The 14,017-nt window shown below is 40.6% G+C and overlaps 1 protein-coding gene across 1 annotated transcript in view; it reads right to left on the reverse strand.

The window, feature by feature from the left end:
* Positions 1-4,518: 4,518 nt before the first annotated feature.
* The window catches only part of Epsti1 (epithelial stromal interaction 1), a 93,490-nt gene continuing 83,991 nt past the window's right edge, over positions 4,519-14,017 (reverse strand). The window contains exons 11-12 of the mRNA XM_051195347.1: positions 8,632-8,731; positions 4,519-5,026 (exon numbers count right to left, since the gene is read on the reverse strand). Of these exons, the coding sequence (XP_051051304.1) occupies positions 5,018-5,026; positions 8,632-8,731 (109 nt within the window). The 3' untranslated portion in view covers positions 4,519-5,017. The remainder of the gene's footprint in view (positions 5,027-8,631; positions 8,732-14,017) is intronic.

The following is a 14,017-nucleotide window of genomic DNA, read 5'->3' on the forward strand; positions in this document are numbered from 1 at the left end:
GGCAGGTCTCCCTGCATCTTGTGCCCCAGCAGATGGCACAATATCATGACAATAAATGTGATGAGAGTGTCTCCCCGCTTGCCTTTAAAAAAAAATCCTACTTCTAAGCCTGTAAGTCTGTGAACAGAAAGGAAAAAAAATCCTCTGTCAAAGATCCTTTTCAAACCCCACTATAGAGCAGTGGCACATTTAAAAAAGAAAAAGGTTCCTAAACAGAGCCCATTCCTTGAAAATAAAATGGCCCGAAGTGCATTCATTCTCTGCAGTCTCTACAGTTCCTTGAAAGGTCTCTCTCTCTCTCTCTCTCTGTGTGTGTGTGTGTGTGTGTGTGTGTGTGTGTGTGCCTCATGCAAATGAGCTGCATAGCACCCAAGGTTGCTTTATGCACATCAGGAAAAAGTAGCTCCTGCACACTTAGTTCGAGTTAGAAACAAAGAGCCAGCAGCCTTCTTACTATTTTCTGACATCTATTAGCTGCTCTAATACAATGCTTACTCCCGTTCTAACAGCCAGGCTTCCACAGGTACCTTTTCTTGGGAATAAGTAGGTATACCTAATTGTGACCTATCTGCTTAATGCCTGCATTTGCAGTCAGGCATATAGACATGGTTTCGGTGGCTACACGCTCTCAGAACTCAGCTGTTTATTTCAGCATGGATTATCATGAAATCTTGACTTTCAACCCACATTTGTCATATTTGTAAGTGTCAAGGGTTTGATTTGGAGGGTATAGCTACATTTAATACAATGACCATATAATTTCTCACAGATGCTTTTGGAAAGATGCCAAACTTGTAGGCTTCATATAATGCTTTGTAAAACAAAATCAATCCCAAGGGGGGAAAAAACCAGAGTTAGCTAGGAATGCTGGTGTGTGCCTGCAATTGCGGTGTTCAGGGGGAAGCTGCAGCAGGATCATGGACTCAAGGCAAATCTCGACTACATATCAAGGCCAGCCTTCACTGCACAATACAACCCCGCCTCAAGAAACCAAGACGTGGAGGTATAACGCTGGTAGAGAACTTGCCCAAGAATGTCCAAGACCTTGGCTCGATCACCAGCACAGCTAAAACAATCCAATTCTTTCAGCCTAAACAGAGTATTGAAGACCATAAGAAATATGTATCTGGTATAAAAACATAGGTAAATCAAAAGTAAATATGCAAGCAAAGAGATCTGAGTCACATCAGGAATGAGACAATCCGTTCTATGCCATTAGCACTAAATCTACAAGGAAGGTAGCATCTTTTGTTTGGCTCAGATGGCCACTAAGCCAAGTGTTGATGTGTATGATTTAAAATGGATCAAATGGATACCAAGAAGACATAAAAGAAAAAGATTGGTAAATTGAAATACATAAATACTTCAAAGTCCAATAATGGATTTAATGCTAAAATCCCCACAAAAAATTTGAAGAGTATCTGTGAAATCATACTTCACCACAGACAGATCTTTTGCAAACCAAGTAGGAATACACATATCTAAATTCTCCTCTCCATTAAGCTGAAGCTACTGAGAAGAAAGCACATGGGAAGAAAAGGGTAACCTCTCTATTAATACGTTTAACTCATTCTATAGGCAAAGATTTAAAAATCGCTAATTCTACTAGAGAAGATACATGTACTGGGGTGTTGCTGTACACTTCTGGTGCTGATGAATACTAGTAGTGCCTTTTGAGAAGAATGTTTTATCATTTACGTCAAGGCTCCTATGCTTATATCCCCATGACATCTCAACTGTCAGTATGACAGAATTTAGCATCCCCTAGGAGACAAAACTCTGTGTCTGTCTGTGATGGTTTAACTCCAGAGAGCTTTAACTGATAGGAAGACCCACACTACCCGTGGATGGCAGCATTCAGTCCCAGACTGAATCTGAGGAGTAATACATGATTTTAGCAATAGCATTCATCTCTATCTGCTTCCAATGTGGCCTCAGATTCCTGCGACCATGCCTTCCTCACCATGATGGATTGTGTTCTCCAACCATGAGCCAAAATAAATCATCCATCCCTCCATCCCTCCATCCCTTCATCCTCCCTTCCTCTCGCCTCCTTCTCTCCCACTCTTTCTCCCACTCTCCCCTTCCTCTCTCCTTCCTTTGCTCTGTCCATCCTTCCCGTGCTCTCTCCTTCCTCTTCTTCCTTTCTCCCTCCCTCCTTCCCTCCCTCCCTTCAACTGCATTTGCCAGGCTTTTATCACAATGACGAGACAATGAACTAAGAGATCATCCCACCAAAGTCCTATGTTCAAATCCCAATCCCTACAGTAATAAGCATCCAGAAATGGAGACTCTAAGAGTTGACCAGGTCACAGTGTGAGTCTCTACATGAATGGGATCAGGACTCTTTAGAAGGCTCAAGACAGACCCCTTGCCCAGAAGGCTATCAACCAGAAAGTGCTGTCTCCCCAGACACCAAGTTAGTGAGTCCCTCTGTCTTGGATTTCCAGCCTCCTGAAACATGACAAATAAAGATGTTCATATGCTAACAAGACTCAGGAAGCTTCTTAAAACAGCTTGAATGGATTAAGATATCTCATCAATGTACATTCTTTAAATCACCAGTTCAAACTCTGGGAGCTCACTCTCAACCAACAATCTACACAGTATCTATACAGTATCCATCCTTTTGTTTTTGTTTTAGATCTATGTATATGGTGCTCTATCTGCATGTACACCTGCAGGCCAGAGGGGGCACCTCACAGATGGGAGCAAGCCACCATGTTGTTGCTGGGAATTGAACTCAGAATCTCTGGAAGAGTAGCCAGTGCTCTTAACCACTGAGCCACCATCTCTCTAGTCCCACAACATATCCTTTGATATGCATACTGGAAAGAATCCAGAAGGATATACAACAAAGTTTAATTATAACTATCTAGGTATAAAACCTGAAATATTATCAATTTGTTAGTTGCTAATTTGTACTAATCAATATTTATTTCTACAACACATAAAGTGTTTTCTAACAATTTGCTTCTTTCCCAGAAAAAAAGAAAGCACCCTCAAAGTGTAGAAATACAGACAGGACTTAGAGATTTCCTATCCAGAGTTATATGCAAGTCGAAATTTATTCCAATTGGTTCATCAAGGCTGGTTAGATATGAAAGGCATACTAGTAGGCTTCCTCAGGCAGTGGTTCATGTTTCTTTCCTAGTAACTTCCATCTACATACTTTAAGAAATTCTTTAAGAAAGATACTTACAGCCCGTACATATGCATAATTTCAGCCACGACGGTGCAATTTTCCATACCTGCACTTTAAAAATAAGTGGAACCAGACATACGAATAAAATCGGTTGGAGAGTATAGGAAATGCCATATACTAAGGAGGATTTGGGCCCAAATTCCCCAAGAGCCTTCTAAAGAAGAGAGCATCCTTTCACCTGCCGCCGAGTCCATTGTGACAATCACCACAGCAGGGATACCATTCCTGAACACACACACCAAAACCTGTCAGTAAGGGAGCCAGGCTGGCAGGTGTAAGGCTAAAGTGGCTGCTTGCCACGGCAGCCAAATGTCTGCTACCACAGCACATTTACAATTGGTTTGGCGGTGTTTCCAGCACAGGCTGAGGGATTCAGTTTTCTTCATATATGACAACAACAAGGGTTTCAAATGAACCAAACATTTCATATTAGTGTCAGCAGTGTGCACGCAACATCTGTTCGCAGAGAACCGGGAAATAAAAATACCTGATTTTTATTTATTTATTATTATTATTATTCTAGAGAAATTACCAGAACACCATTTGTTCTTAGCCACCTTTACCCCACCCAATATGGAGCTCTCTGAATGGCACCACAGCCCTACTTATGTGTCATGGTTTAAGATTTCAAATCCCAATGTTTCCCTGAATATTGGGATTTGTAAAATTGATCCTAACAGAGAATTTGGTAAAAGAGATGATCCCTTGATGTTACGAGGTGTTATTGATTGCTCAGCTACCCAAAAGCTCTATCATTGATTTGTCTATGTTTACTATCATCTATCTATTTTCTTTCTACAAATTCTATCATCTCTATCATCTACCTATCTATATATCTATACATATATACACATACATATATACATATATAGATAGATTCATTCCATCGACCTTTATTCTATGAAACACTGAATGCAATGTATCCCAGAGGGTGGAAAGGTAGCTGTGGAACTGAACTACATGGTATAGAGATCAATATTCTTTTACTCTAAGAATGATGTGCTTGTTCAAGGTCACGGAGCCTGATCAGGAAAGCCTATTAAACTAGGTTGCATGGAACACAGAAAAGATAAGTTTCCCTCATACCTACAAATCAGATAAGAGGCTACAGCTGAGTCTAGTTAATTTTTATAAAACATTGGCTTTCCAATAACCAATTTTTTCCACTTTGAAAATCAGGGGAACAACACTAGTAAACATATAAAGACCAAAGAAAGATCCAATTGTGACTTCTCACTCTGTTTGATCTATACTGACTGTAAAAATAAACGTTGAGAAGTTTTCATTTAAAAAATGACCCATTTATACAGAAGTGGCTTGAAATTTGTTTATAAATTTGTCTATAAAAGAGATCACCTTTAGCTCACATTAGTACCCTAGATTAAGAAAGTAGGAATTTTAAAAAGACCCCCAAAGGATCCGAAAACCTGCTGTCAGGATTAGCAAGGAAAACAAAAAGTCAATCAGGAGGCATAAGCCTATAGCATACACAGGTCTAACTACCCCGAATGTCACGTGATTCCCTTTTAGTATTTTACTAACATTGCTCTAATTATCCTTCTAATAAGAGGCAGAACTAACTAGGAAAAATAAGGTAACATTATGCTGTTGAGATTAAACATGAGTCAGTAATGGGCCTCTAAATCCACATATAACTAATGACAGAGGAGAAACTGACCACCCACAACTGCTAAGCTGAGTAGGGGAAGTTGACATATGAAAAGTGAAGCCAGACAACATTGCATAAAAGAAAAGTATCTCGTGAGGGTTCTCAAGGTCAGCTGACGAAGGCCAGATGGAAAGGACTATTTCTCATATACCCTGAAATAAGAAGAAAACATAAATTACCACAAACAGCAAAATAAAACTCAATCTAAATTGGAGTTCCTGAAAATTATACTCAGTGCAGCAGGCTAAGGTAACCTTCTTTGTTTTTTAATGACTGAAGTCCCAGTGCAATGAGTTTAATTTTTAAGTCATGGTGCATTTAACTTGCTATTTGGTCTTCCCTGAGAATGTCATGTCTTATCCAATAATATCTTAGTAACTGTGCTGTTACACACAGGCCAACATGGGTCTGTAAATGTTGGCACCTCCACAAACACAGCAAGGACAGACTCTGGGTCAGAGGAATTGGAATGGAAATGTTTTAGTGGAGTCTCGCTGGATCATTCACTAGAAAGGGGACTTCTAAAGGGACCTTAAAGTTGATAGATGGACTAATGAGTCCCCACTTCCACTTTGTGCAAAGGGTCATCCTTACATAACACTGGGTCATCCTACCCTTAGGAAACAGGCAACTGTTGGCTTGTTAGTCCTCTAGGAAACTCAGAGGCCATGTCAAGTTTGTAACTGCCCTTGTAGACAAAGCATTTAGAGATACATACCATGAAGCCTTGCCTATTATTATAACTGAACATGTAATTTACAGTGACTTTTAACATCAATACTAGGTGCCTCATGAAAACTAACATGGAACTTTACAAAATAAAAATGCATTTTTAAAATATGTAAGCAATTTAAAATTGTTAAAGAATAAATATATACATTAGGCAGTATCAAACTATAATGAAATAAAAAATGTTTAAGAAATAAAAATCAATCCTGTCTGTCATTCCAACAGACACTTATGAGGGGTTTCCTGCCCAAGAATCCATGTGACATATCAAGGAACTATTCTTTCCATGTTTTACCATAGTTCCCTATCCTTGGCCTTCTTTCTTTTCTTCTCTGCCTTTGGCTTTCTACTGGCTCCTATGTTTCCTTCCAGCCATCACAGGGGGCATAGGTTCTTTCTCACACTACTTAGAGAAGCTCAATTTCTATCCATTCACTTCTAAATAAATGACCCACTTGTAATATGCCCCACATACTAACCTTAGTCTGTTTGGTATTTACAAAATACACCCAGAATAAAAACCAAAACAAAGCACAAGTTTCTGGCACTCTCTTCTGACTTTGGATTAGGGTCCATTGAGGAATGGATATTTTAAATTTTAATGCAGCTATAGCTATTTTTCCTTTTTGTTTTACATTTTGGGTCTTATAAAATTGTTCCCTAGCTCAATTTCTATAAATAATGTCTTTAATTTTCTTCTAAAATCTAAAACGCTTTTGCTTTTCTTTATAAGCTTGCATTCCTCTAGAGTTGATTTTCATAAATGGTGTCAGGAAGGTATGTGTCTAATTTCAGAAAGATGTTTGTGGGTCCCACAGACATGTGTTGCAGGGATGTGTTCTCCATTTCCCTGTCACACATCGAAATCCCACAAATTTTTGGCCTGCCACTACCAACTGTGATCCATCAAAAATAATTAGGTACTCAAGTACATGTCTTTATCTTCTATCCTTCTTGGCTCTTTGATCTCACAATTAATTAGCCATAACCTAGGAACTCATTCCTATCCATTAACAGGGTATAACTTGCCACTTACTTATTCCCTTCATTTCCTGGCATCTTTCTGAAATGTTTTACAATTCTTTAAAGACTTCTGACATTTTTGATCAGATATTCTGGGTTCTTTGTTTGTTTGTTTGTTTGTTTGTTTGCCCTAAATGTGTAGAAGTGATTTTGGGTTTTATTTACTGATTCTATATAAGTGAACATTGTTGAGCCCTTATTACTGTAATATGAATAAATATTCTTTGGGATCTATGTAGGTGATTTGTTTTCCTTTTCAATTCTTACACATAATTCAACAGAAAGGTTATTGTCAGCATTATGTCATCAGACTATGGTAGTCTTCTCTTTGGTCTGTTGTGTCTAATCAACAATTTGTAACCCAGTCTCCAGTAGGCACTGCTGAGCTGGGTTTGAAGTCACAATCTTAATTGAATCCCAGTTGCTATGCACTCAGGTGTTCCCATATTTTCCCTGGATCCTAGACACTCTTCCAGGCACTGCTGGAAGTTGCTGAGTAGTGGAGAGGTGGAAACTCAATAGTGAAGTTAGAAGTCTTGAACGAATTCTGATTTCCAAGTATGTTTTCTTATGTCTCCCACTCACACAGCCTCGTGAATGAATCAGCGCTGCGTGTGTTACATCACACAACGCAGAGACTGAGTTTCAAATGTGTTTGCCCTCTTTCATGTTGTTCAGATTCTTAATGCCATAGCAGAATACATCAACGTATATTGTGGATAACAGACCCACCCAAGATGCATTCTCTACAAATGTGCATATGGTCAGTCATCTTCAATATGCATATTTTAATAAAAACTATCAATTTGAACTTCTGGCTGCCTTCTGAGGAGCCCTGCATATAGTATCATTAATGCATTGACTTCTGCACAGTGAGCTTTTGCACTTCAACTCTTCATTTCCAGATTAGAAAGTATTTGATTTGTTTTTTAACTATATGTCTTTATTTGGAGGTGGGGCATGCCACAGCATGAATGTGGAGGTTGGCTGAGAGCCTGTGGAAGATCACTCTTTCCATCGTGTGGGGCCCAGGGATCAAACTCAGGTCATCAGGATGGATGATGAATACCTTATCAACTGAACCATCTTGTCAGCCCAACACTTGATTATTTTGTTGGATTTTGATGATTTAAAAATATCAAATGTCCTCACTCCAAATATGCATACATGCACACACACACACATACACCCATACACATACACACAAATACTTTTAAATCCTCATTCGCTTGGGATTTAATTAAACTGCAAAACACAATGTGATTAGTTCTGACTCTGCCCACATTGTAGTCACACATATTTCAAAGTTTTGTTGTTGGCTCAAGGATATATTGCACACAAAAACACATTAAACATATAGACTCGCAAGAGTGTTTTTTCCTACAGAAATATGTAAGGACATTTCATCTTTTCAAAGTACCTTTGGCTATAGGGCTTTTTTTTAAAAAAAAAAAATCATATTGCAGTGAAAAGTTAAATCCTAGTTCCTTTGATGTGCTGGTTTCACAGGGAGGCCCCATTACTAGAGAGGAATGCTTAGTGTTTTCATAACCACATTTCACTTCAAATTTCCTTGGGGGGAAAATATTCATTTGTTTTGGTTGCAGTTCTGGGCAAAAGGTGATAAAAAGCCTTCCAGACCAGCCCATGCTAAGAACAAAAGGCAGGTCTTGTTACTTATTTTTTTTAAAGTTGGCCCAAACTGAAACTTCTCCTTGTCTTTCTTTCCTCCTCTCTCTGCTCCTTCCCTTCCCCTTCCTCTCTGTCTTCCACTTTCTCTTCCCTGCTGAATTTATACTAATTACCCTAGCTGCCCATCACAGTGCACAATAATGATGATGATACTGGAGGTGATGGGTGGAGATGATGATGGTAACTGGGAGAGATTCACAATTTATTTTTAAATACTCATCTACTTTTATTCTTTGGCTTAGAAAGATTTCTTTCTTCTTCTTCCTCTTTTTTTTTTTTTTTTTTTTTTTTTTAGAGAAAAGAAAAAACTCACCCAGTTGTTGGTACTATTCATATCCCAACGGCCTCCAGACTGTTCCAGGCCACCTGGTTGATTTTTGCCTTGGAGTCGGTCCAGAAAAGCATTATTTACCCTTTAAAACAATGAGAAATGTGCATAAGTAGCAAGCCTGCTGCAGGGATAAGGGGTTTTTGAGAACCAAATGTGATACACAAGCTGCTGTAGGGGTTGCTTCTCCCAGTCATCGTAAAGGAGATCTACAGAAGCCTCTGTCCAGGGACACATGGGGTCTGCTGACAGTCCTTTATTGAGGTTGGTGCAGGAATGTCTCAAGTCAAAAGCGCATCAATTCTTAACTTGAGTTGCCGTCATCTTAGCTAGTGCTCTGGTCACCCAAGGAAGTCAAGAGATAAGACAGAGACTAGAGATATTAGAGCCAGAAGGAACTAGGTGGGTGGGGTGGGGGTATGGCAGAGTGCTCTGTAGCGGTACCACGGCTAGACAGAGCGTTTCCCACTCAAGCTCTGCAGCACACTCATTGGCCAGAAGAAAATCGCAGGAGAAGAAAGTAGAAGGGGAATGAGCAGGCTACAAGGAGAGAAAAGAACTTTCAAAAGACAGACTAAGTACACCTTTCTCTGATGTTCTGTCTCACTTACAGGTTCAAAACTTAAATCTGTTTTAATAAGACAATTATTCTCAAAAAGGTCAGTATAGAAGCTGCCGGCACAGTGATGGTTTAACAAGCTATCCCTCAATATCCGGAGGGGTCGACTCTACGGCTGCTGTGGGTACCAAAGGGCATGGATGCTCGTGTCTCTTCTTTAAAACGACATAGCACTACCACCATTCTCATATCCCCCTGCACGCTTTAAATGGTCATGGATTACTTATAATATTTAATACCATATCAGTGTTGTGTAAAGACTAAGAGACCCATTATGCTCTATTCTCAAGGAATAATGCAAGAAAAATTGTTACAACACATACCTATAGATACAGTATCTTTTTTTTTCTGAGTATTTTCAAGTCTGTTCAAGCCATGAATAGATTCACAGATATGATGCACTGACTATTTCTACAGATGGCTACCTGGGGCTCGCTTGATAATTAATCATTACTCTAAATAGTTGTCTTATGGGCATTTCACCACCATCCTCTAAGTCACCTATGCATGGCTGAGTACAGATGGGAACGATGGGAACTCAGGAGCTGGATAGTCAGCAATGAGTGACTTAGAAACTTAGAAGATAAGACTAGAAAGTTCTTGGGGCAGGAAGAGTGGCCAGCATATGCAGCTATTCTATTTGGTGTGGCTTTGTGGAAGGAAGGGAAAGCCTCTTTTTCAGTTGTGGAAAGCAAAATTAGGTCCTGGAGGATGGACATAAGTCACAACTCAGAGATAGGGGGATTGCCAGGAAAAGCAATGGCTGGATGTCCCAGTCATGTAGGTTGTCTGAGCTCACTCAGTGCCAGCCAAGACGTCAACTGCATTTGGGCTCATTTTGATCTCCTGGGACTGATGAGCTATTTCTCTGCAAGTGTATTCCTAGCAGGCAGTGGCTGCATCTCAGCTTTCTGTCTCACCCTGGAAACCTATACAGATGCTACAGCCTGGCTCATTACAGGACCCTACGTCTGAGTCTCTACTCTCTCAGCAGGCAGGCCGAGAAAAAGCTCACTAAATAACAGCCTTGAATGCTAATGAGTGGAAACTGCCCTGGGAGCAACACAAGCAAAGGTATTCTGGAATGTGAACGCACTTGGTACGTGTGTGTGTGTGCGCGCGTGCGTGCGTGTGCGTGTGCGTGTGCGTGTGTGTGTGTGTGTGTGTGTGTGTGTGTGTAGGCCAGAGATCAGCACTGGGTGCTCACATCAATTTCTCTCCATATTAATTTTTAAGGCAGTGTCTCTCACTGAACTCTGGGCTGCTCAATTTGGGTAGACTGGCTGGCCAACACACCCTAGTGATGCATCTCTGTTTCTCATCTTCACACCAAATCACTGGCGCCACAGGTAGGTCCATCATTCTACCCTGGTCCCAAGGATCCAGACTCAGGTGTCCATGATTCCACAGCAATCACCAGTATCTGAACCATCAGCAGTCCCTTTATCTAGGAGCTTTCCCTCAGTGTCCCCAATGCCTCCCTACCCCGTACAAGTCACTAGATGTCTTAGCTGCCTTACTAATCAATACATCCTGAATTCACTCATGTCCATGGCTACCATTCAACTTCCCATCAGTACTACCTTTCTGGGTCACTGTTTCCACCCTGCCCAGTCATTTATTCTTCACATAGCAACCTGCACCCCACCAGTGTTCTCCTCTTTGCCTATGGATCAGGATGTAGCTCTCAACTACTTCTCCAGCACCACGCCTGCCATACCTGCTGCCATGCTTCTTCTCACCAGGATAATCATGGATGTAACCTCCAAAAACTGTAAGCCTGCTCCAATTGAATGTGTTCTTTTATAAGAGCTGTCTTGGTCATGGCGCCTCTTCGCAGTGACTAAGACACCTTCCTTCTGCTTAAGAGTCTCCCATGGCTTTCTTCTCACTGGCTTAAGAGACAGTGTCTTATACAATCCCATATTTCATCCTTCACACTTTCCTGCCAGCTTCCAAACTCTACTCATCTTCATCCAGTGTAACCCAAACTTTGGGATGCAAAGTCCAACCTCGTTCCAACAACGGAGCCTCTGTACTTGCCATCTTGCTGGCAACAGGGGCCACTCCAGTAGGAGTCTCTGCCTCTGAGTTCAGTGTGCCCTCTTCTTCCTCATCCTCTGATGTTAGCTCTTCTGTGAGGTCATTAGTCACTTGTCACCTCCAGCTGCTCACTCTTTGTTATCACCTTCATGGTATTCAGCACCATTTGCAAAAGTCTCAGTGTTCAGTTGTTGACTTCTGTTTTGGTCTTTGTGATTGCATGTGGTCAGAGGCCCCTCCTCTCCCCTCCCTCCCCCCACTTGTTCACCCCATTGCCTGGTATGGAGCCTTGGCTGAGTGTGTTCTGATAACATACTTATTGAGTGAATGAGGCTTCTAGGCACAGGCTCCCTACATGCACTGCTATGGATGAAAAGTCCACTGGGATGGAATCCAAAACACACATGACTCAGCACTAACTGCTCTGACTGGGTGTTCAAAAAACAAGGTGACAGAGTTACTCACAAGCTTGGCTACTAAGAGGAAGAGAGACTGAGCTCTCCATGCTGCTTTCAGAAGGTCCTCACCTGGCCTGCCCACTGCAATGGGTCAACCAGAAACAAAAAGCAGTGCACTGTTTATTTCTCTCCATCCAAACAGGGAGGAAAGGTTCCTGTTGCATTTTAGTTGACTAGCTTGAGCCTATACATTTCATTGCTATTGCTATCAAAATTTGTGCTCTGGGTTTGTTTTCCCCCTGAGGGTTAATTTGGATTAAGAACTATTACTCGGAGATGGTTTGAGTTTTCACAATCAATAGACTTCATTCCAGCCTTCAGCTCACAGTTCAGATCCACTCGAGCCTTTGAACTGGTGCTCTGTCAGCCCTCTGCGGGGTCCTTAGGTGCTTCTCTTGCTCAAGTGGTTATACAGGGTGAAGGTCAGGTGCAGTTCCAGATGTACACACCCATTGCACGACTCATTGAAAAGCTCACACGAAGTCCCACAAGCTTTCTATCATCAGTGCAGGGTTGAGTGCTCTTCCATGTCAACTTCTAAACAGGAGAAAGCTTGTCGCTTTTTGACTACTAATGAAATCATTCTCCCAGGGTACACCTAGATTATATATCCTACATGCATACCACATAGCTTGTGTTGTTGCCCTCAGAAGAGGCACCAATGTTATTGAATGTGTATCTCACGATACCATGGGAATGCACTCTATAAACTTTAAAGGAAGTACAAATGCAAGCTCTTTTCAAAAATTGATCAAGAATATAAAATATGTGTCTAAAGGCTTGATTATTTGTTTCAAACTTTATTACTGAGTTTATTATCCACAGAGATTTCCTGGTGGGTTTAATTTGGCTCTATGTGTCACCAGAATCAATAAGAGAGGAAATAAGAACAGAAAATAAACGGTCCCACCAATATTTATGTATTCAGCAGTATGGACAATAAATTTAAAGAATGATGGCCAAGATTCCTGTAACAAAAACACAGCCCTCTCCACTTCTAACCAAATAGCAAGCATCGTTATGTGGCACCCATCAAAGATTAACTTATTAAGAATGAGGACTATTAATGTGACACATTGCTATCTTTAAGATACTTAAGGCTTTTAATCTAATTAATCCAGAGGAATAATTGGCTACTGGTATCAACCACTGTATATATAAAAACAATATCAGTATTTTTCTAACCCAAAAAAAGTCTTCTAAAGAGAAAATGAGCAAAACTAATAAAAATACTAGATAATGCATGGTCTACTTTATAGGCAATAATAAAGGTCCTTTCCTTACCTCAGTTTGCCTAACAAAGCAATTTAACTAATGTCTCAAGGTCTTGATGTTTTCCTAAATCAGAGTAAAACATCTAAATTCACATTTAACATTTTAAAAGCACTTTGTGGGAATAATAGGAACAGCATAGTCTACTCAAAGGAAGGTCAGCGCCTGCCAGCGGTTACAGGTACCTCAGAATGGGAGCATCCACTAGACATCTTTCAGAGTCTCTCATCTACAAAATGAAACCATTACAACTCCAAAATACACTTCAGTGCGACTGGAGAGAGGGCACAGGAATCAAAAGCTCTGGTTGCTCTTCCAGAGGACCCAGGTTCAAGTCCCAGCACCCATATAGTGACTCGTAACCTTCTGTAGCTCCAATCCCTGAGGATGTGATGCCCTCCCTTCTGGCCTCTAGGGTCACCAAGCATGTACATGATCATACATTCATGAAAGGAAAATATCCTTACTCATAAAAATAAATAAAATTTTAAAAAAACATATTTCAGTGATGGGGGAGTTAAATACTTAAGAGAAGTTATCTGCTTGCAAAAAGAATATGCTTCATCATATCATGAAAGCCCTTACACTAAGTTCTTCTAAGGTACTACACGCAGGTAGTACCTATCTAGTACCTACACCTAGGTAGTACCTATCACCCAGGAAGAACCTATCATTACAGAGTCAGTACAGTATTATTAGCAATGTTCTAACATTTATGGCGATTCTCACTGGGTATTCTCAAAACAATTACATCTGATACCAGGGAGTTTTCTGTGAGATTGCCTAGGCTACTAATGTCTAAAGCTATACCTAGGAAGTCTCACAAACATGAGCTGAATAAGGATGATACCAATAAGCATGCCAAAGTGAATAGGGAAAAGTCCAAGAGGCCTCAACCCTATGCAAAGAACTATAGGTAACCAAGGAATGTTGAGAGTAGGAGAAATAGTCATCCCCAGGGAAGAGCAGGCTGGACGAC

The sequence above is a fragment of the Phodopus roborovskii genome, unplaced genomic scaffold (genome assembly GCF_943737965.1).
Source record: "Phodopus roborovskii unplaced genomic scaffold, PHOROB, whole genome shotgun sequence".
Lineage (NCBI taxonomy): Eukaryota > Metazoa > Chordata > Mammalia > Rodentia > Cricetidae > Phodopus > Phodopus roborovskii.